Source organism: Oncorhynchus mykiss, chromosome 18 (genome assembly GCF_057628025.1).
Source record: "Oncorhynchus mykiss isolate SJ-2025 chromosome 18, ASM5762802v1, whole genome shotgun sequence".
Classification (NCBI taxonomy): Eukaryota; Metazoa; Chordata; class Actinopteri; order Salmoniformes; family Salmonidae; genus Oncorhynchus; species Oncorhynchus mykiss.
The window spans coordinates 69,386,293-69,409,588 of NC_143039.1; the positions used below are offsets into that span (position 1 = coordinate 69,386,293).

Sequence of the window (23,296 nt, forward strand, 5' to 3'; positions counted from 1 at the left end):
GAGTGTGTGTGAGGGGCTGAGGGTTTTTAAAGGGAGATATGGGGGTAGATTCAGATCAGAGGGGACTTTAGAACATGAGCTGTTTGAAAACACAAAAGTGTGAGAGCCTCACGCTCAACCCTGTTTTAAACTAGTTTAATGCTAGCTGTTCCTCTGCAACGCCTCTGTCAATTCAATTCAATTCAAAGGGCTTTATTGGCACGGGAATGTAAACGTAAACATATGTTTACAATGCCAAAGCAAGTGAAATTGACAATAAACAAAAAGGGAAATAAACAATCAGAAATTAACAGTAAATGTTACTCACAAAAGTGTTAAAAGAATAAAAACGTTTCAAATGTCATATTATCGCTATGTACAGTGTTATAACGATGTGCAAATAGTTTGAAAGATAAAATAAATCAACATAAATATGGGTTGTATTTACGTTGGTGTTTGTTCTTCACTTGTTGCTCTTTTCTTGTGGCAACAGGTCAGAAATACTGCTGCCGTGATGGCACACTGGGATTTCACCCAGTAGATATGAGAGTTTCTCAAGATTTGTTTTATTTGTATTATTCTTCTTCGTGGGTCTGTGTAATCTGGGTGAAATATGTGTGTCACGACTGGCTGAAGGACGGGACCAAGGTGCAGCATGGTAAGCGTACATTTCCTCTGTTTTTTAAATGACGCCGACAAAACAAAGAACAAAACCAAACCGTGAAGCTTTGGGCTATGTTCCCTGAACAAAGACAAAGTTAACTTCCCACAAAGCAGGTGGGGGAAAAGGGTACCTAAGTATGGTTCTCAATCAGAGACAACGATAGACAGCTGCCTCTGATTGAGAACTACACCCGGCCAAACACATAGAAATAGAAAATCATATAACATAGAACATAGACTGCCCACCCAAATCACACCCTAACCAAACCAAAATAGAGACATAAAATGCTCTCTACGGTCAGGGTGTGACAATGTGTCTCTAATATGGTCGTACATTTGCCAGGAGGTTAGAAAGTGCAGCTTGGTTTCCATCTCATTTTGTGGGCAGTGTGCACATGGCCTGTCTTCTCTTGAGAGCCAGGTCTGCCTATGGCGACCTCTCTCAATAGCAAGGCCACACTCACTGAGTCTGTAAATAGTCAAAGCTTTTCCTAATTTTGGGTCAGTCACAGTAGTCAGGTATTCTGCTACTGTGTACTTTCTGTTTAGGGCCAACTAGCATTCCAGTGTGTTCTCTGTCTGCCAGTGTGTATCTGTAGCTCACAGGCTCTGCCCCCTAGGAGCAGAGGGGGTCGTGAAAGTATAAAACCTCTTGGGCTCCCTCCAGCCAGACTGTAGACCTACTGGAAACCATAGAGACACCTGAGTGTCGCCCCACTGGCTAAACTATCCCGTCACAATGCTGTCACGGTAAGTGAGCACTAACACAAGGGTGGCTTGCATTGGGTATTTGGTTTTGACTTACGTGTGTGTACTGGAACTTTTAAAATGACACAATCTATTTGGCATATTTGGACAGCTGTATTCTTGGGGGAAGTGTATTTGTTAGTCTACCTGTAGAAGGAAACTTGAGACATTTAGACCTGCTGAGGGTATTTCAATGATAGAGAGAGGCGAACCGTTTAATTCATTGTTTTTGTGGGATCGCAATAGCTTGGCAATGTGTGTGTCATTTTTGTTGTTGTTCCAGATTTCCTTTTTTCTTGTTCAATCCTAATCTTCAATAACAATAACTTTACAACTGATGTCAATGTTGATACTGGTACAAGATAAAGTGATGGGACTCTAAATAGTCTTTAAAAAGATTTTTGAGAATTTACCTTTAAAGTCAAAATAGTTCACAATAATCCTTTATTTGACTTTTCATGATATTAAAAGATCAAAAGTATATCATGTACCAACATATCATTGATTCATTTTTATGAACTTTTCATTGATAATTCATTATCCATAATATATATTGAACATAAGAACAGCCATAAGATACTTGGCATTGCTGCAAGTTACACATATTCTTATTATAATGTAATGAGCAGGAAAAACACAGTTCCTCCTACCTGCTTCCATTCAAATACTCTTTTTCCTTTTCCACTGCCACTATGACCTTAAGATGGCTTCTGGGAGAAGTCATTACATCTGTTTGACTAAAGTATTGTTTTAAAAGTGTACTGACCAGTTCTATCCCCGTGTTCTTCATTCTAACAGAACGTTGATTGTTCCTTTGATCTTTGCTTTGGCTGGTCTTGCTCTCTCAGCCCCCATTACTGGTAAGAAAACACTAAATTAAACCTTCTGTTAAATCTTATAAATGTTGGGGAATTTAGAATATTTCCATCAGTAACTACAGCTTAATAATAATGTACATTTTTTATAATAGGTGAACAAGACGGTTTCCATTTTAGTTTAATTTCAGTTTCAACGACAAAACATGCTTTACCTTTCCAGTTATCCAGTCTGTAAGCTACTATAAGCTACTATAAGCTACTCTAAGCTACTATAAGCTACTCTAAGCTACACTGCAAACATCAAGTGAGCAAACATATAAACCAAAATGACCATTACATTATGTTTAAGGAGGCCTTTGCAATGTATACGACGACCTCCATCCATCCCATTGACTCACAATGGGAGTCCTCTGCTTCTCCACAACGGTAGTGTAATCAGAACCCAGGTCACTCTGTGGAGACACAAAAGAGGTCTGTTCTCTTGTGCCTGATTGTGGGATAGAGAGAGAAGTAGGGTGGGCCTTACATATGGTCTATTCAAATGGAGATAAATCCCCAAACCCCTAATCATGCTCCCCTATGCATCTTTCATTTGCAGATGGAACAGAGGGAGATAATGACGGTAACGTGTAATTTGTGTTTTATCATGACGTTCATAATTACCACAACAGTTAGAAAATGACAGGCTAATAAGCTTTGTTAATTATAAGTAGTGTATACACATGAATGTATTTGTATTTAGTCAGAAGTAGTGTTTATGATGGAACAATGACACCATTCATTGTGCTGTGTTTCAGAGAGAGCTGCTGCTTTGCTAGAGCACCTTAATGTTAAGCACACTGACAAGCCCTCCAGTCAAAGCCTACACACATAGGTTACATATGGACCGCTACCGATATGTGCTTTGTCTTCTGATTTCATTTACATTCATTTACAAAACACTGGACTGAAACCAGTGTTGCATGATTGGATACATTAAGATATTGAGTTTTATAGTTTGGTATTGGCTTAGCTGGGTGATCATTGGCAACTGACAAAATGGGTGCTATGATACTTTTCTGGTCTCAGGTGCCAAAGATGGCGAAGGCCCCACTGGCAGCCCGGTAGTTGCAGCAGCAGCTGGAGACTCTGTAGGTTTGTATTGACTCCAATGTATCTCCTACCCAATACCTAGTTAAACACACCAGGTATGTACCATTTCATACCGACAGAAACTAAACAGAAAACCTCTGTTGTTCACAGGGACCACAGATGGGACTGACTCTAGTAAAGAGCTGGCTGGAGGTATGAGTGGCTGGGTTTGGGGACTGGGGGAATCTGTCTTTCTATCAAGGAAGAAGTGTATGACGTAGAATCAACTCAACTCTCAAGGAAACCAACTCTGTAGATTAGAGCAATAATTACGATGGTGATTCCCCCTGAAAGTAAAAACCTTAACTGCACAGTACCAGTGAAGGACGTTCAACATGAGAGAATTAAAAACGGAGCTGTTGATCGTGACGCAAATTTGTTTTTAGGTAGCAGACAACATGGGCCTGCTTTGAGACTATCATGGAGACACTTAACTATCCTCTATAGAGGAACTGTAATATTGGACACTCACATAAACCTGTATGTATACACTATAACAACAGCACCCATGAGACATATCTAGACAAATGCTTTCTAGACCAGACATGAGTAAATTGTCATAGTTTCACCTGTCCCCAGAGAGCGGCGGAGACCGCCCTAGAGACTACTATGACACTCAGGTGTTTTCTGTTAATAATGATGATTCCCTTTTAAGTGAGGTGTGTTTTCTGTTACTAATGATGATGACTTTTAAGTGAGGTGTCTTTTCTGTTACTAATGATGATGTCTTTTAAGTGAGGTGTGTTTTCTGTTACTAATGATGATGTCTTTTATTAAGTGAGGTGTGTTTTCTGTTACTAATGATGATGTCTTTTAAGTGAGGTGTCTTTTCTGTTACTAATGATGATGTCTTTTAAGTGAGGTGTGTTTTCTGTTACCCTTTGCGTTGTCTCCTTAGTAGTTATCGAGTCTTAGTGTTTGTTGTCTTCCCAGTTTTACATGGTACCTACTGTTGAATGTTTCCCAGTAAAGTATTTACATTTCTTCTAAACCAAGGGTTCCTCGATTGGTTCTCTTCTCTGTTCTCTGTTCCTGGGTCCTACCTCATCATGCCCCATAAATGTGTCAGAGTCTGACTATTTGCTGTGGGGCCATGCTGAAGGTTTAGACAGTTGACCGAATAAACCAAAGGCTTCTCAAATCCAAGCCAAAGTTATATCAATTCCCCAAACCTTTTCATGCCATAAAACATTTGACTTACTGCCTTCTTCAAACACACATTCTGTAACATCCACTTTAAACACTATTTGAAAGACAGTAAGCCCAATCAAAACAATTTACCAATTAAAAAATATAATAGTAATATTGATCTTGTCCAGACCAATTTTATTACTGAAGAGTCCATGGCTAAAACAAGTTCAATGGCCAGACGACAAACTCCAACTCACCCAATGTTTTCTTCTTCATTTATCAGATGTGAGTAGCAGTGATACATCCACAGACACAAGCAGTGAGTCACCAATTCATTTGAATGGAAATGAAGCTAACTGGCTACTGGGGATTTCCTGATAATTACAGTAATGGTGACTTCAATAACAGCATCAAAGTCACCCGTCCTTGTCTTCCAGATGGAGATACCAGCGTGGAAACCACAGGCAGTCCTGATGCCCCTGATGCCCCAGGTGAGGCCTAGGAGTAAAATACACAAAGGTCAAATGTCAAAGATAAGGGTTATGGCCAAAGGTCGAAATCATTCAATAAGAATGAGCCGGTTGACATTTATTGTCATGAGTCTTGTCCTGGAGGAAGAACTGAGAAATTCCCCCTTAGATTGGCAAAAAGCAAAGTCAAAATTGGCTATATTGTAAAAATTAATGGTCTTAATTTCAGGTTAGGGTTATGCATCAGGGTTTTCATTGTGGTTAAGGTTAGGGTTAGAGTTCAAATCAGATTTTATGACTTTGTTGCTGTGCCAGCTAGTGACTATTCTGCAGAGCTGCCTCCAGAACAAGATTAATCACGAAAAATGCTAACCAGCTGGTCAAAATATGTGAAAGTCCCTGTTGATGATGAGGATTTGTTATTTCAATTCATGCAGTAAAATATTTTTTGCCCAGGCGGGTGTCACGTGCTGTGCCTTGAAGGGCACATAAAATACAGTGCCTTGCGAAAGTATTCGGCCCCCTTGAACTTTGCGACCTTTTGCCACATTTCAGGCTTCAAACATAAAGATATAAAACTGTATTTTTTTGTGAAGAATCAACAACAAGTGGGACACAATCATGAAGTGGAACGACATTTATTGGATATTTCAAACTTTTTTAACAAATCAAAAACTGAAAAATTGGGCGTGCAAAATTATTCAGCCCCTTTACTTTCAGTGCAGCAAACTCTCTCCAGAAGTTCAGTGAGGATCTCTGAATGATCCAATGTTGACCTAAATGACTAATGATGATAAATACAATCCACCTGTGTGTAATCAAGTCTCCGTATAAATGCACCTGCACTGTAATAGTCTCAGAGGTCCGTTAAAAGCGCAGAGAGCATCATGAAGAACAAAGAAACACACCAGGCAGGTCCGAGATACTGTTGTGAAGAAGTTTAAAGCCGGATTTGGATACAAAAAGATTTCCCAAGCTTTAAACATCCCAAGGAGCACTGTGCAAGCGATAATATTGAAATGGAAGGAGTATCAGACCACTGCAAATCTACCAAGACCTGGCCGTCCCTCTAAACTTTCAGCTCATACAAGGAAAAGACTGATCAGAGATGCAGCCAAGAGGCCCATGATCACTCTGGATGAACTGCAGAGATCTACAGCTGAGGTGGGAGACTCTGTCCATAGGACAACAATCAGTCGTATATTGCACAAATCTGGCATTTATGGAAGAGTGGCAAGAAGAAAGCCATTTCTTAAAGATATCCATAAAAAGTGTTGTTTAAAGTTTGCCACAAGCCACCTGGGAGACACACCAAACATGTGGAAGAAGGTGCTCTGGTCAGATGAAACCAAAATCTAACTTTTTGGCAACAATGCAAAACGTTATGTTTGGCGTAAAAGCAACACAGCTGAACACACCATCCCCACTGTCAAACATGGTGGTGGCAGCATCATGGTTTGGGCCTGCTTTTCTTCAGCAGGGACAGGGAAGATGGTTAAAATTGATGGGAAGATGGATGGAGCCAAATACAGGACCATTCTGGAAGAAAACCTGATGGAGTCTGCAAAAGACCTGAGACTGGGACGGAGATTTGTCTTCCAACAAGACAATGATCCAAAACATAAAGCAAAATCTACAATGGAATGGTTAAAAAATAAACATATCCAGGTGTTAGAATGGCCAAGTCAAAGTCCAGACCTGAATCCAATCGAGAACCTGTGGAAAGAACTGAAAACTGCTGTTCACAAATGCTCTCCATCCAACCTCACTGAGCTCGAGCTGTTTTGCAAGGAGGAATGGGAAAAAATGTCAGTCTCTCGATGTGCAAAACTGATAGAGACATACCCCAAGCGACTTACAGCTGTCATCGCAGCAAAAGGTGGCGCTACAAAGTATTAACTTAAGGGGGCTGAATAATTTTGCACGCCCAATTTTTCAGTTTTTGATTTGTTAAAAAAGTTTGAAATATCCAATAAATGTCGTTCCACTTCATGATTGTGTCCCACTTGTTGTTGATTCTTCACAAAAAAATACAGTTTTATATCTTTATGTTTGAAGCCTGAAATGTGGCAAAATGTCGCAAAGTTCAAGGGGGCCGAATACTTTCGCAAGGCACTGTATATACATTACCGTTCAAAAGTTTGGGGTCACTTAGAAATGTTCTTGTTTTTGGAAGAAAAGCAAAAAATGTTGTCCATTAAAATAAGGACATTTGTAAGTGACCCCAAACTTTTGAACGGTATTGTATATATACTTCATCTGCATGTCCACTTTAAAGTCACTCCGAATTGGACAAAGCTGTTAGAGACAAACTTTAGCCTCATATCTACTGTCAACAAAAACAATGGCCAAAATGTTGTATAGTTGTATAATCAATAACAAGGTAAGAAATTACACAGTATTTTCAAGCCTTCCAATAATACTAATGTTATTATGTTAAGATGCAGCTGAAGCAGCAGGCAGCCAAGATACAACTGATGCAGCTGGTGAGTGAAGCGATAATGTCATTATGTTAAGATGCAGCTGATGCAGCAGGTGAGGGAAGCGATAATGTCATTATGTTAAGATGCAGCTGGTGAGGGAAGCGATAATGTCATTATGTTAAGATGCAGCTGGTGAGTGAAGCGATAATCTCATTATGTTAAGATGCATCTGGTGAGTGAAGCGATAATGTCATTATGTTAAGATGCAGCTGGTGAGGGAAGCGATAATGTCATTATGTTAAGATGCAGCTGGTGAGGGAAGCGATAATGTCATTATGTTAAGATGCAGCTAGGGAGGGAAGCGATAATGTCATTATGTTAAGATGCAGCTGGTGAGGGAAGCGATAATGTCATTATGTTAAGATGCAGCTGGTGAGGGAAGTGATAATGTCATTATGTTAAGATGCAGCTGGTGAGGGAAGCGATAATGTCATTATGTTAAGATGCAGCTGGTGAGGGAAGCGATACGTTTTGAGAGATGTTCTTGCCACCCAAGGCCACAGCTTCCTCGTTCATTTGTGTACAACAGCTACTTTTACCCCCAAAAAGTCTAAGCACAACTGGGTACAACAGCTACTTTAGTCAAAACAAAGATACAAAGTGAAACACAAATTCTTCTAGAGTTATTATACATTGTACAAAATGTTAGTTAGAGGTGACGCTTGGATCCCCAATTCCCCCTTCCCTGATGCATGTGTAAATATTGTACTATAAATTGTGCCTTTCAGTATTATACTTAGTGTCTTCTCTTTTCTCACCCAGCTACACATAATGACAAAAGTGAAAACCTGTTTTTAGAACATTTTGTAAATTTATTGAAAATGTAATACAGAAATATCTAACTTACATAAGTACTCATACCCTGAGTCAATACTTTGTAAAAGCTCACCAATTACACCTGTGAGTCTTTTTGGATGAGTCTTTAACCTCTACGGGACGGTTGAGCTAATGTAGACTAATGTGATTAGCATGAGGTTGTAAGTAACAAACAAAAAATCCCGGGACATAGACATGATGACAGTGAGAAGGTGTCAGCAGAGGTTTTGGGTAAGACATTTTCTCTCTGAATTCCTTGTTCAATAACCAAGCTCTGACTTCACTGATCATCAGAACATAGTATCATTATAACTGTAACAAACATCATCAGTGTAAAAAACATTGCTATAAACATCAACAGGCAGACTTAAAATATATAATACATCTATGTTGCTTTAAATTATGATTTCAGAATCAGCAGATGTGGATAAGTCTCCAGAAGATGACTCCACAGAGTCTCCAGAAAGTGATTCCACAGAGTCTCCTGACAGTGACTCCACAGAGTCTCCTGACAGTGACTCCACAGGTAAGTGTTAAAAACAGACTGATTCAAAAGCTAAATCTGTAAGTTAAAGTACATGGCAGCTGGTGAAGATAAAGACAGATGAAAAACATGCCAAAAATATGAGGACAGTATGATGTGGAAAAATGCACAGTACCCAACATTAACGTTGGAGATACATATCTAAGAGTATTTTTCTTTGTCCATCAGATCAGTGTTTCCCAACTCCAGTCCTCAAGTACCCCCGACAGTACACGTTGATTCAACTCATTGAGGTCCTGATGATTAGTTGACACGTTGAATCAGGTGTCTGGGGCTACATCAAAATTGTGTGCTTTTGGGGTTCTAGAGGACTGGAGTTGGGAAACTGCATTAGATGACAATAAAGTCAGATGATGCCTCTGAGGATAAGGGACTAAAGACTTGGATTATGTATTTACAAAAAGAAATACTTGGATTCTGACATGAACTAATCATAACATGAGGCAGGTGAACTCCTTGCTGAGAAAGACAAAACATAGTTATCTTCACAGTATTTTCAATAGGAAGCGCTGGCAGTAAAAAACAGTTCCTTTGTTTTGGTCGTGAAGAACTAGAATGGTCACAGTGCAGTAGGTCATCCTCTGTCATTCCACAGACAAGGACGACAGGGACGATGCTGTAAATACCGCCGTTAGTACTGTACGCCCCCCCCCCCCCCCCCCCCCTCAAAGCATTGATAAATAGACAATACATGACCCTGTCTAATGAAAACATGATTAGGTACTCATAATAATACACACAATGAACTTTGTGTTTCTTTTTAAGATGAAGTGTTGACAGATGTGCAAGCTGACTCTGGTAAGTATGAAGAACAACGTCAAGGTTTTAATCATAATGTTGTACTAGATAGATTGGCAATACAACGATGTCAAATAATAGCTTGCAAAAGTTTGATTACATAAATCATGTGTGATTGTAGATGTGACCAGTGATAACACGGAGCAGGCCATGGCGACAGACAAAGATGACGACAAGAGTGACTCAGGTGTGCTAAATTGACATTTCTGAACTGGATATTCATTGTCTGGGAAACTGTCATTTGAGTCATTCTACCCATCAGTTGGTCATAAACCTGTTATTTTCTTCAGCTCAAGAGGATGCAGATGGGAAGGATACTGCAGGTGAAGAAGAAATGTTAGATAATGACTCTGCAGGTGAGTCTGCTCATTGAAGGTTGTGCATCTCTCACCCACAAAGGGTCATTATAGGGAAGGTCTCTCTACTGTTGTCCCCCAGGGCTCAGTACTATGACCTCTTTTGTTCTCACTACTGGTGTCCCCCATGACCTCTCTTGTTCTCAATTGGTTCAGAACTACATATTCTACGTCATATACTGTAATAATTAATTACCAGAATGTCTAAACACTGTCACTTTTCTGCAGATGCTGCCACAGACAAAGACGATAGTGATGAGGATAAGGACATTGAACTAGATGGTAAGGCTCCTGCAGAAGAGAAGGACAGCGCAGAAGACACAGAGACAGAGGAAGCGACGGACAGCGACAGCAAACAAGACGACGCAGACTCAGACACTAAGGATGACAAGCCAGACAAAGACGACAAGAAAGACAGCACAGATGACAGCAGAGACAGCGACAGCTCAGACGACCGCAAAGACAGCAGCGAAGAAGAGGCCCAGGTTCCGGAGGAGGAACCAGAGCACCAGGAAATAGAAGAAAAGGACAGCGAGAGCCAACAGGACACCTCAGAAGAAAACGACAAGCCAGACAAAGAAGATGAGAAAGAGAAAGACAGTGACAGCTCAGACGAAAACGACAAGCCAGACAAAGAAGATGAGAAAGACAGCGACACCTCAGAAGAAAACGACAAGCCAGACAAAGAAGATGAGAAAGACAGCGACACCTCAGAAGAAAACGACAAGCCAGACAAAGAAGATGAGAAAGACAGCGACAGCTCAGAAGAAGATGAGAAAGACAGCGACAGCTCAGAAGAAAACGTCAAGCCAGACAAAGAATATGAGAAAGACAGCGACAGCTCAGACGACAGCAAAGACAGCAGCGAAGCGGATGTCCAGGTCTCGGAGGAGGAACCAAAGCAGCAGGAAATGGACATGAAGGAGAGAGGTGACGTGGGGGAAGAGCAGGCCAGCCCTGAAGACAACATCAAGGAGGGAAGCCCTGTAGGGAGCCAAGACTTTGAGCCTCTACAGGATTCGGAGGAGGAGGCGGAGATGGAGTCAAAGGAGGAGGGAAAGCTGGAGGAGGCGGAGAAGGAGGAGGAGGAGCTGGATGCGGAGATGAACCTAGACACAACAGAGTCCGACAGTAAGGAGGACAGTAAGGATGACAGTAAGAATGAGATTAAGGATGAGAGTGAGGATAAGACTGAGGCTGACGCAGACTCCAACAGCGAGGAGGACATTGGGACCAGGGATGCCCCTAAACCACAAGAGGATGACAGTGAAGAGGACACTGATGATAGCATGATGAAGGAGCCCAAAGGTGCGGTTACCACTACTAAACCATAGAAATGTAGCTAATAATTAGGCCATAATGAAATGTACATATGTGATTCCCTGTAAAATGGGCTCCCTAGTGGCCCAGCGGTCTAAGGCACTGCATCTCAGTGCTAGAGATGTCACTACAGACCCTGGTTAGATTCCAGACTGTATCACAACCAGCCGCGATTGGGAGTCCCATAGGACGGCGCACAATTGGCTCAGCGTCGTCCGGGTTTGGCCGGGGTAGGCCATCATTGTAAATAACAATTTGTTCTTAACTGACTTGCCTAGTTAAATAAAGGTTAAATAAAAAATATAAAAGCACTAAGTACTATATTGTGAGTGGTAATGGTACCATATTGTGATAACTGAAACACCGCTTTCTGATACAGATTCTGATGATGCTGACAAAGATGATATGGACAAGGATGCCTCTGGTATGTCAATCTTTCTTGCATGTCACTTGATCCCCTTGCTTGTTAATCAGCTGATCCATGCAGCACTGAATCAAAGAGCCTGGAGTCATTCGTATCAAACGTTCCATCATTTCATATTATTTCTCGATGTTATGCACATTTTCTTTTCATAGACTCAGAGGATGACAAATCTGAATCTGATGCAGAGCCAGGCACAGATTTACACAAAGGTTTGTTTCCTCTTATCCTGAATCATATCACCTGTGCTTTCAAATGGCTTGGTCTTTAGCTGTTGTAACGTTCTAATTAATTATTGTGGGTCAACATCATGTATATTAATCTGGTCTTTAGATGAGGATGAGACCGACGAGGATTCCCAGGATGTGTCAGAGTCCATGGCGAAAGGTTAGTCAAAGCCATACAAACAAACGTTCACATTTGAATAATTGAAATAGTAAAATAAAGTCTGTTTCGTGTTTTTTCCCCTCAGATGACGATATGGATGATGATGACATGATTGGGGAAGAAACAATGGCTCCAGATTCAGAAGGTAAGGACCAAAACTGACTTACATCTTTGGGTAGTTACCAATGAAAGGCCCTATCATTCTAAGGCTTCCTCGACCAGGGGAGGAAACAGTGCATGTGTGTGCACCAACCAACTCAGTCAATGTGCCATGAAGTAAACATATCTTTTGTCCCTGTGACTTCTCTGATCAGATGTCTGTTTGTTTGAACAGAGATAATGAAGTCTGATGAGATGTCTGTCTGTTTGAACAGAGATAATGAAGTCTGATCAGATGTCTGTTTGTATGAACAGAGATTACATCTCACAACATTATGCAGACACAAACACACATGCACACACACACACACACACACACACACACACCACACCACACCACACCACTCTTAGCACTGTGCAGGGAGTTATCTGACTCATTTATCCAAACACATGAGGTACAATGACAAGTATGAGGAAGAGAACAACACAAGGATGAAAGAACGTTAAAAAAAGACATATAAACCTGCATACTGGGAGCACATAACAGAGCTTTACTGGGAACAGTGTGGATTGGAATAAACATCCTTTTCTCCCTCAGCTGTTCCAGCTGACATTCTGGACCAACCAGACCAACAGGATTACATGACACAGGGTGCCTCTCACGGTAATGTCAGCAGAACATTATGATCCCCCAAGCCAGGACATTAGCATATTAACATATCATATATGCAATTTAGCAGACACTTATTTTCCTCAAATAATCTATACCCACACACATTGACTCAGTACCGGTACCTCCAGTATTTTTTTATTTAACTAGGCAAGTCAGTTAAGAACAAATTGTTATTTACAATGACGGCCTACCGGGGAACAGTGTAACCCACTGTTCCCCGGTAGGCCGTCATTGTAAATAAGAATTTGTGGTTAACTGCCTTGTTCAGGGGCAGAACGGCAGATTTTTACCTTGTCAGCTCGGGGATTCAATCTAGCAACGTTTCGGTTTCTGGCCCAACGCTCTAACCACTAGGCTACCTGCCACCCCGTATATAGCCTCGTTATTGTTATTTTATTAGTGTTCTATTAATTTTTACTTTAGTTTATTCAGTAAATATTTTTCTTAACTCTTATTTTTCTTCAAACTGCGTTGTTAGTTAAGGGCTTGTAAATCAGCATTTCACAGAAAGGTGTATTCGGCGCAAATACAATTTGATTTGATTTACAGTCCTGTGTGCTAACATTTGACTTGTGAACATCTCACATCCGTTTCAGACATATTTAACCCATCTGTCACACTCTGACATAGACCACCATGGATTCCTAAAGAGAGATGGAGGTGATCCATTGTACTGTATGATGCTTTCAGAATGTATTCACTTCTATGTACTGTATATCTCATTTTGTTTGCAGGCGCTGATGCACCGACAGCCCAGTCTTAGCCCTGAGGGTTGAGGCCACATGACGCTGTGAATGGAATCAGTTTGATAGGTAGATAAAGCCATATCCATTGATTTGTACTTACTATAAGAGGAGAGGTACATTGTACATTGAATAATTTTTTGACTTCATTCCATCTCTTTTCATTGCAGTCCCATCATGGTGAATCCCACTTAAAACCAACAGGTCCTCCTGTAGTCATGACAACAAACAGCGTAAACGAAACTTACGTTCCTTACGTTCCTTAACCCTCTCTTGCCACTCAAAATGGTGAAGGTGTCAACGGGGATACAATTAAATTATTCTACTGTTTTGGTGTACATTACATTTTTACCCACTTTTTGACTGCATTGTTGTTTTTTTGGCATCTCAAGGGTAGTTTAATATTTGATCATGGAGAATATATATTTTTTCAACTTTGTTTTTTGTTAAAGGCAGTTTATTTAAGTTGTGACATCATCATTATACAAGTTACACCCCTGTCTTATCAACTAACGTGTTGATAAAATGGTCAACATGTTGCCTTACAATGCCCTTGAAAAAAACAGAAGTCTGTTTTTTAAAGATAGCATTCAGTCATTGTAGGTTTGCTAGGTTTCTGCAGATTGTGGGTTACTACAGTTTTCCTCTTGCTTTCATGTGATGCATTGCTGTCTCAGTCCTTGACCGATAACGGCTGCTACATTTGAAAAATAACTCCTACTGGCTCAGTTCAACATTCATTTTAAAGTTATGAGTAACATACGGTTCTTTATTAAAAAAAATGAAGTGTACATACAATGTCTTTGATTAAGTATAATTTACATTCGTTGGACAAATGGTAAAATAACAATTGCATAGACATAATGAGAATTTCATTTCATAACTGTATGCACACAGGGGGAAAATCTAATAAATATTGAGTTGTCAGATCATTTTGGGGGGGCGAGTTTGTTGGGATAAAAAGCAGTATGTGTGTGTTTTTGTGAATGTGTAAAGGATGTGCTGATGAAACGAGAAGCAAGTAAGAAGCCTACTCACCGACTACCAGGACATTACAATTATATCAACTATAAATAATATGATAATACAATGAACAAACTAAATATAATGTCATAATAATAATCAATGGAGTTACATTGTGATACATTGACAATTGAAATACAGACACGTGTCAAGTTCAATACTAGCATACAAAGTCCTACATCCAGGGTCTGGGATAATATACCACATTAGTAACCAACACAGCAGATAACCTTTTCAGACATTGTAACACTACAACAACACTGAATAACAACACTGTAATAAAAGAGATTATGCCAATGATGACATGAAGAAGAGGTGTTAAGTGCACTGGCCTGGTAGCAAACACTGTATAACACTGTACTATACAGGTAAGTCAGGGCCTGGTAGCAAACACTGTATAACACTGTACTATACAGGTAAGTCAGGGCCTGGTAGCAAACACTGTATAACACTGTACTATACAGGTAAGTCAGGGCCTGGTAGCAAACACTGTATAACACTGTACTATACAGGTAAGTCAGGGCCTGGTAGCAAACACTGTATAACACTGTACTATACAGGTAAGTCAGGGCCTGGTAGCAAACACTGTATAACACTGTACTATACAGGTAAGTCAGGGCCTGGTAGCAAACACTGTATAACACTGTACTATACAGGTAAGTCAGGGCCTGGTAGCAAACACTGTATAACACTGTACTATACAGGTAAGTCAGGGCCTGGTAGCAAACACTGTATAACACTGTACTATACAGGTAAGTCAGGGCCTGGTAGCAAACACTGTATAACACTGTACTATACAGGTAAGTCAGGGCCTGGTAGCAAACACTGTATAACACTGTACTATACAGGTAAGTCAGGGCCTGGTAGCAAACACTGTATAACACTGTACTATACAGGTAAGTCAGGGCCTGGTAGCAAACACTGTATAACACTGTACTATACAGGTAAGTCAGGGCCTGGTAGCAAACACTGTATAACACTGTACTATACAGGTAAGTCAGGGCCTGGTAGCAAACACTGTATAACACTGTACTATACAGGTAAGTCAGGGCCTGGTAGCAAACACTGTATAACACTGTACTATACAGGTAAGTCAGGGCCTGGTAGCAAACACTGTATAACACTGTACTATACAGGTAAGTCAGGGCCTGGTAGCAAACACTGTATAACACTGTACTATACAGGTAAGTCAGGGCCTGGTAGCAAACACTGTATAACACTGTACTATACAGGTAAGTCAGGGCCTGGTAGCAAACACTGTATAACACTGTACTATACAGGTAAGTCAGGGCCTGGTAGCAAACACTGTATAACACTGTACTATACAGGTAAGTCAGGGCCTGGTAGCAAACACTGTATAACACTGTACTATACAGGTAAGTCAGGGCCTGGTAGCAAACACTGTATAACACTGTACTATACAGGTAAGTCAGGGCCTGGTAGCAAACACTGTATAACACTGTACTATACAGGTAAGTCAGGGCCTGGTAGCAAACACTGTATAACACTGTACTATACAGGTAAGTCAGGGCCTGGTAGCAAACACTGTATAACACTGTACTATACAGGTAAGTCAGGGCCTGGTGCCACACATGTCTTCTAAATGGTATCTTGAGATACCACATTCCATCAATTGTTTTTCATGTCTTCCAGTATATGCTGTTCAAAACTCATGTTTCTGACAAACCTTTCATTGTGGATGGATGAGTATTTCCAGGTAATGATATTCCTTTGGCCTTCTTTTCTTTCAATCCAACAGTGTCACTGTGGCTTTTGTCTTATAAGAAAGCATCATGGCATTGCTTATTTCCTCGTTCCTTGGCCTTGTTGACAAAGCGAGCCACTTTGTGGTGGTTTCTGAAAGTGGCGCAACTGTCCAAGCGTCCCGGTAAGAGGACGGAAATGACCAGTAAGAGACAGATGTACAGAACACACGTTTATTGCAACACTCAAGACATGCATGCACACACACACACACACACACACACACACACACACACACACACACACACACACACACACACACACACACACACACACACACACACACAGCAAACAGGATGTGGACTAGGTGGAAGTGAAAGTGTTGTAACGTAAGAGATTTACGGTCAAAGATGCCCTAAATACCAGTCAGGGAATCCAGAAGAAGCATTGTACATGTGGATGTGAGTTGAGGTAGAGGACAGGAATTTCTTGAGGTTATTTCAACCTGTCCTTGAGACAACAAAAGAGTTCAGGGACCAGGTCAGCTGACTCTGTTCTCTGGCAACCTGGTCCCTAACACATACTGTAGTTGTGAAGTGGCCTTTCAGCAGCAGGACAGTAGACTCAAGGCGTCTGCATGCTTCCCAACCGAAGCAATTCGTAGGAGTTTGTGCATATATTATGACAACGTTGATTTATATTTTTATTATCCCTTTTTCTCCCCAATTCATAGTTACAGTCTTGTCCCATCACTGCAACTCCTGTGGGGAGTCGGGAGAGCTGAAGGTCGAGAGCCATGCGTCCTCTGAAACACGACCCTGCCAAGCTGCACTGCTTCTTGACACACTGCTCACTTAACCCAACCGCACCAACGTGTTGGAGGAAACACCGTACAACTGAGCATGTCAGCATGCATGTGCCCGGCCCGCCACAGGAGTCGCTAGAGCACGATAGGACAAGGACATCCAAACCGTTCCCTAACCCGGATGACGCTGGGCCACTTGTGCGCCGCCTCATGGGTCTCCCGGTTGCGGCCGGCTGCGACACAGCCCGGGATCGAACTTGGATCTGTAGTGACACTACAAGACCACTGCGCCAGTCGGGAGGCCCCTATTTTGTGACGTTTTGTCAGTGTTGGACTTCGGTGAGGCTTTTTCAGATGTTTGGGCCCCTGAAACCTGGGGGTCTTCTCACATTACAAATAAACCAAATCTGGTGGTCCAGACAGGACCCAGACTGCATGGAGACGGAGGAAGAGGAGGAGAAAGAGGAGGTGTCACACACTGATCTGTTTCACCTGTCTTTGTGATTGTCTCCACCACTCTCCAGGTGTGACCCGTCTTCCCCATTACCCCCTGTGTATTTATACCTGTGTTCTCTGTTTGTCTGTTTCCAGTTCATCTTGTTTGTCAAGCTAACCAGCATTTTTGTGTCAGCGCCCGCTTTCCCCAAATCTCTCTTTTCTCGTCCTCCTGTTTTTTTACCCTTGCCTGTCCTGACCCTGTACCCACCCACCTGACCTGACAGGACGGCAGGCAGGCTCAGGGTCAGGTCAGGCAGAGGTTGGTAATCCAGAGGTGGGGCAAAGTCCAGGACGGCAGGCAGGCTCAGGGTCAGGGGCAGGCAGAGGTTGGTAATCCAGAGGTGGGCCTGCCCCTGACCCTGAGCCTGCCTGCCGTCCTGGACTTTGCCCCACCTCTGGATTACCAACCTCTGCCTGACCTGACCCTGAGCCTGCCTGCCGTCCTGTACCTTTACCCCTGTTGCTTTAATAAACATTGTTACTCCGACACGGTCTGCATCTGGGACTTACCTTGATACCTGATAGGAAGAGATGGAAGAGGAGGTGAGGGGAAGTGAACCAAAGACAAAAGCCTCCAAACAGCTCAGAACAAAGGGTCTGTGCCCTGCCAGAAGACGAAGTAGAAGGCTACATATTGTCCTCTGTGTGAATGGCTGGTCACCTCTAACCTGAGTGGTGGTCTGGTTGATGAAACAGAGAGTGGTGGTGGTACTGGAGCGTACAATGGGGACTACACCTGTAAAGACAGACTACATCTCCACTGGTTAACCTTTGAGGGTGATGCTGGATCAATCCACCAGCCCGTCAGGCCTCTAATCTCGGCCGTTACCCAAGCTTGGCTCCAAGGCCACTTTCAGCCCACAACAGGAACCCATTGTCCCAGCCCAAGGAGCCTAGCGGTCACATGATGTGGGGAGGTCGGACATGGATCTAGCTAAGAGGAATCTTTAGGAGTCCATAACATGCTGACCACACCATGTGTGTGAACATGGCAAAATAGATGTACACATAGATGTTATTCAATCATTGCATCCACACTCCTTGTGCACGTCAATGAGCGTCTGCGTAGCCAGGCACTAAAATATAACTTGTTTCTGTTTGTGACGCATGATGCACTGCAAGATCCGCCTCTCCCATCTACTCATTAGGTTTTAGGAGCATATACCTACGTGGGTGATTGAAAGACAAACTGAGGTCCACACTCCAATCCAGTTGGTGGTGGTAATGCACCTTAAAGTTGGTTGGTAACCGCTATATAAAGTGTTCTCTGTTTGTCTGTTTCCAGTTCATCTTGTTTGTCAAGCTAACCAGCATTTTTGTGTCAGCGCCCGCTTTCCCCAAATCTCTCTTTTCTCGTCCTCCTGTTTTTTTACCCTTGCCTGTCCTGACCCTGTACCCACCCACCTGACCTGACAGGACGGCAGGCAGGCTCAGGGTCAGGTCAGGCAGAGGTTGGTAATCCAGAGGTGGGGCAAAGTCCAGGACGGCAGGCAGGCTCAGGGTCAGGGGCAGGCAGAGGTTGGTAATCCAGAGGTGGGCCTGCCCCTGACCCTGAGCACACTCCAATCCAGTTGGTGGTGGTAATGCACCTTAAAGTTGGTTGGTAACCGCTATATAAAGTCATGAAGTATATAAAGTCATGAGTCGTGAAGGAGAAGAGATTACTAGAAACTAACTCGGTTAACCCTTTTATCTGTGAATTAATTGTCGGATTAGATGACCTTGTGCATTTCAGGTAACATAACTACCAAGTATTCATATCCCACGACAAATTAGCTAGCAACAGCAAGCTAGCTAGCTAAATTGCCATAAATGTTTAATGCTTTTCGACCTGTCCACAAATTAATATAGTTGGTTCAGGGTTCGTTTTGATATTTCAACCTGCATGTTCTGATGGTGTCTGGTGTGGGTGGACAAAATCAACATGCACGCGATGGCACACACCCGGTAAAGTCAGCATGTAACACTATAAAAAGGCAGCCTTTCTATATGTTCTCCCCATCAACCCTGTTATTTTGATATCCAAAGGGAGGAAGGGTCGCATCTCCTGCAGACACACTTCCTCCCAGTACCAGTCAGTCCCAAACGTTCTAAAGAGAATTAGGCCATAGTGCTGGTTCTGTTCAGTTGACTAATGAACATAAGAACTGGATACTAGAACTACACGTGTACTACATTGAAAATGTCCCAAATTGACTTGAATTACAAAAAGTAAAGTCACGGTTGTTGCTAAATCAACTATTCAAGTAACGGGGCGATTGATTTAGAAACGTGTAAAAAAGATATGAATCAATGTATACAGATGAAGTTTCTCTGTGCCACTGAAGTCTATAGAGTTAAAGTTATTGGGTTGATTAAGGGAACATTTGGTCTTCTATTTCAGTGAACAACAGCGGTCTGTTTTAATGGCAGAGGTAATTACTTTTGTTATGAAAGATGTATTTATCCAGTTTATCAGGAAGAATTTATTAAATCAATAAGTCTCTGAGCCTCGAGATATTAATGACAGTGTAAAACACTCTGTCTGCTGGTGTTGACCTGGGCTGGGACTGATGTGAATTAGCAAGCTCAGCAGGAATGCAATCACCCAATACTGGAGAAGAGGGCTGAATTAACAGTGGCTCTCTGGACACCATTGGGTGTAATGTACTATTCTAGTTGGCAGACAGAGGAGGGACTAAACAGCAGTGTGCCCCACCTAAGAACAGCCCTTAGCCGTGGTATATTGGCCATATACCACACCCACTGTGCCTCAGGCTCACGAGTGGCACAGCGGTCTAAGGCACTGCATCTCTGTGCAAGAGGCGACACTGCAGTCCTTGGTTCAAATCCAGGCGGAATCACTTCCGGTCGTGACTGGGAGTCCCATAGGGCGGTGCACAATTGGCCCAGTTTCGTCCGGGTTTGGCTGGGGTAGACCGCCATTGTAAATAAGAATTTGTTCTTGACTAGTTAAATAAAGGTTAAATAAAAATTGCTTCATTATAAACTGGGTGGTTTGAGCCCTGAATGCTGATTGGCTGAAAGCCCTGGTATATCAGACCATATACCAAGGTCATGACCACAACATTTCTTTTACTGTTCTATTTACGTTGGTAACCATTTTATAATAGCAAAAGGCACATCAGGGGGTTGTGTTATATGGCCAATATACCACGGCTAAGGACTGTTCTTAATAATCCCGCCCTCAGAAACACCACTGCTGCGCTTTTCACCTCTCCTATCTGTCAGCGAACAGGAAATGAGAACAGAATGCAGAAGGCTGCTCTTTTTCATTTCATAAGAAGGGCGGCTGTGGCCTCCACTGTCAGAAGGGTGGCTGTGGCCTCCACTGTCAGAAGAGTGGCTGTGGCCTCCACTGTCAGAAGGGCGGCTATGCCCTCCACTGTCAGAAGGGTGGCTGTGGCCTCCACTGTCAGAAGAGTGGCTGTGGCCTCCACTGTCAGAAGGGCGGCTATGCCCTCCACTGTCAGAAGAGTGGCTGTGGCCTCCACTGTCAGAAGAGTGGCTGTGGACTCCACTGTCAGAAGAGTGGCTGTGGCCTCCACTGTCAGAAGAGTGGCTGTGGCCTCCACTGTCAGAAGGGTGGCTGTGGCCTCCACTGTCAGAAGAGTGGCTGTAGCCTCCACTGTCAGAAGAGTGGCTGTAGCCTCCACTGTCAGAAGAGTGGCTGTAGCCTCCACTGTCAGAAGAGTGGCTGTAGCCTCCACTGTCAGAAGGGTGGCTGTGGCCTCTATTGTCAGAAGAGTGGCTGTGGCATCCACTGTCAGAAGAGTGGCTGTAGCCTCCACTGTCAGAAGAGTGGCTGTAGCCTCAACTGTCAGTAGAGTGGCTGTAGCCTCCACTGTCAGAAGAGTGGCTGTAGCCTCCACTGTCAGAAGGGTGGCTGTGGCCTCTATTGTCAGAAGAGTGGCTGTGGCATCCACTGTCAGAAGAGTGGCTGTAGCCTCCACTGTCAGAAGGGTGGCTGTGGCCTCCACTGTCAGAAGAGTGGCTGTAGCCTCCACTGTCAGAAGAGTGGCTGTGCCCTCCACTGTCAGAAGGGCGGCTGTGGCATCCACTGTCAGAAGAGTGGCTGTAGCCTCCACTGTCAGAAGAGTGGCTGTGGCCTCCACTGTCAGAAGAGTGGCTGTGGCCTCCACTGTCAGAAGAGTGGCTGTGGCATCCACTGTCAGAAGAGTGGCTGTGGCATCCACTGTCAGAAGAGTGGCTGTGCCCTCCACTGTCAGAAGGGCGGCTGTAGCCTCCACTGTCAGAAGGGTGGCAGCACCCTCTACTGTCAGAAGGGTGGCTGTGGCCTCCACTGTCAGAAGGGCGGCTGTGGCCTCCACTGTCAGAAGGGTGGCAGCACCCTCTACTGTTAGAAGGGTGGCTGTAGCCTCCACTGTCAGAAGAGTGGCTGTAGCCTCCACTGTCAGAAGGGTGGCTGTGGCCTCCACTGTCAGAAGAGTGGCTGTGGCCTCCACTGTCAGAAGAGTGGCTGTGGCCTCCACTGTCAGAAGGGTGGCTGTGGCCTCTATTGTCAGAAGGGTGGCTGTGGCCTCCACTGTCAGAAGGGCGGCTGTGGCCTCCACTGTCAGAAGAGTGGCTGTGGCCTCCACTGTCAGAAGGGTGGCTGTGGCCTCTATTGTCAGAAGGGTGGCTGTGGCCTCCACTGTCAGAAGGGCGGCTGTGGCCTCCACTGTCAGAAGAGTGGCTGTGGCCTCCACTGTCAGAAGGGTGGCTGTGGCATCCACTGTCAGAAGGGCGGCTGTGGCATCCACTGTCAGAAGGGCAGCTGTGGCCTCCACTGTCAGAAGGGCGGCTGTGGCCTCCACTGTCAGAAGGGTGGCTGTGGCCTCCACTGTCAGAAGAGTGGCTGTGGCCTCCACTGTCAGAAGGGCGGCTGTGGCCTCCACTGTCAGAAGGGCGGCTGTGGCCTCCACTGGCAGAAGGGCGGCTGTGGCCTCCACTGGCAGAAGGGCGGCTGTGGCCTCCACTGTCAGAAGGGTGGCTGTGGCCTCCATTGTCAGAAGGGTGGCTGTGGCCTCCACTGTCAGAAGGGCGGCTGTGGCCTCCACTGTCAGAAGGGCGGCTGTGGCCTCCACTGGCAGAAGGGTGGCTGTGGCCTCCACTGGCAGAAGGGTGGCTGTGGCCTCCACTGTCAGAAGGGTGGCTGTGGCCTCCACTGGCAGAAGGGTATCTGTACTCTTAATGTTGGTCTCAGTGCTGAGAGGTTAGACTAGAGGTATAGAGGTTACAGCTCATGTCAGGGGGATTCAAGGAAGGCAAGATGGTTGAGCAACCTGGCCCGTTTTCTCTCCCCTAACTAGGCTTACTCTAGTATATCTGGCTGCATATTGAACTTTGAGATTGCTGAAATGCCAATATCTTTGGCAATGACAAGGAGTGACAAGGAGTGGAATGTTATCTACAGAGACTGGTACTCAGGATTACTCTTCATCACTGTCCAGATCTGTCCACAGTCTCACTCTCAGCAAGATCCATCAGTTAGAGACTGCCTGCCTCCGGGTTTGTTTGGATAAATTGAATGCTCATATTGGAATGACCTTTTTTTTAAATTATTCCTGTTTGTATCTCTATCTCTAATGTTAATGTGTTTTAGTAGTATGTTCACCTGTAAGCAAAGAAACCTAGCTAGGGAGAAGCTGAGCTCAATTGGTAGGGGCTGGGGTTATCCCACAAGT

At 43.6% G+C, this 23,296-nt stretch overlaps 1 protein-coding gene across 4 annotated transcripts; it reads left to right on the forward strand.

Annotated features, from left to right (window-relative positions):
- The first annotated feature begins 805 nt into the window (after positions 1-805).
- On the forward strand, positions 806-14,542 carry LOC110496664 (uncharacterized). 4 transcript variants are annotated; one of them, XM_036953452.2, is made up of 20 exons: positions 806-1,392; positions 2,188-2,249; positions 2,806-2,829; positions 3,276-3,341; positions 3,450-3,491; positions 4,753-4,788; positions 4,907-4,960; positions 7,387-7,425; positions 8,651-8,764; positions 9,548-9,580; positions 9,702-9,767; positions 9,871-9,936; positions 10,165-11,244; positions 11,636-11,680; positions 11,833-11,889; positions 12,011-12,064; positions 12,150-12,209; positions 12,762-12,827; positions 13,571-13,648; positions 13,750-14,542. In XM_036953452.2, exons 1-19 carry the CDS (start codon positions 1,382-1,384, stop codon positions 13,597-13,599), a joined length of 2,004 nt encoding a protein of 667 aa, XP_036809347.2. In that variant the 5' UTR covers positions 806-1,381; the 3' UTR covers positions 13,600-13,648; positions 13,750-14,542. The 4 variants fall into 4 exon arrangements, with proteins under 4 accessions (XP_036809347.2, XP_036809346.2, XP_036809349.2 ...); XM_036953451.2 differs by having other exon boundaries at positions 1,064-1,392; positions 7,381-7,425; XM_036953454.2 differs by lacking the exon at positions 2,806-2,829 and having other exon boundaries at positions 1,064-1,392; positions 7,381-7,425.
- The last annotated feature ends 8,754 nt before the right edge of the window (positions 14,543-23,296 follow it).

Bases quoted from the DNA above. Each gene is read 5' to 3' on its own strand.
- LOC110496664 (XM_036953451.2), top strand. The intron at 3,342-3,449 runs GTTTGTATTGAC...TGTTGTTCACAG, and splicing joins AGCAGCTGGAGACTCTGTAG to GGACCACAGATGGGACTGAC. The intron at 12,828-13,570 runs GTAATGTCAGCA...TTTTGTTTGCAG, and splicing joins GACACAGGGTGCCTCTCACG to GCGCTGATGCACCGACAGCC.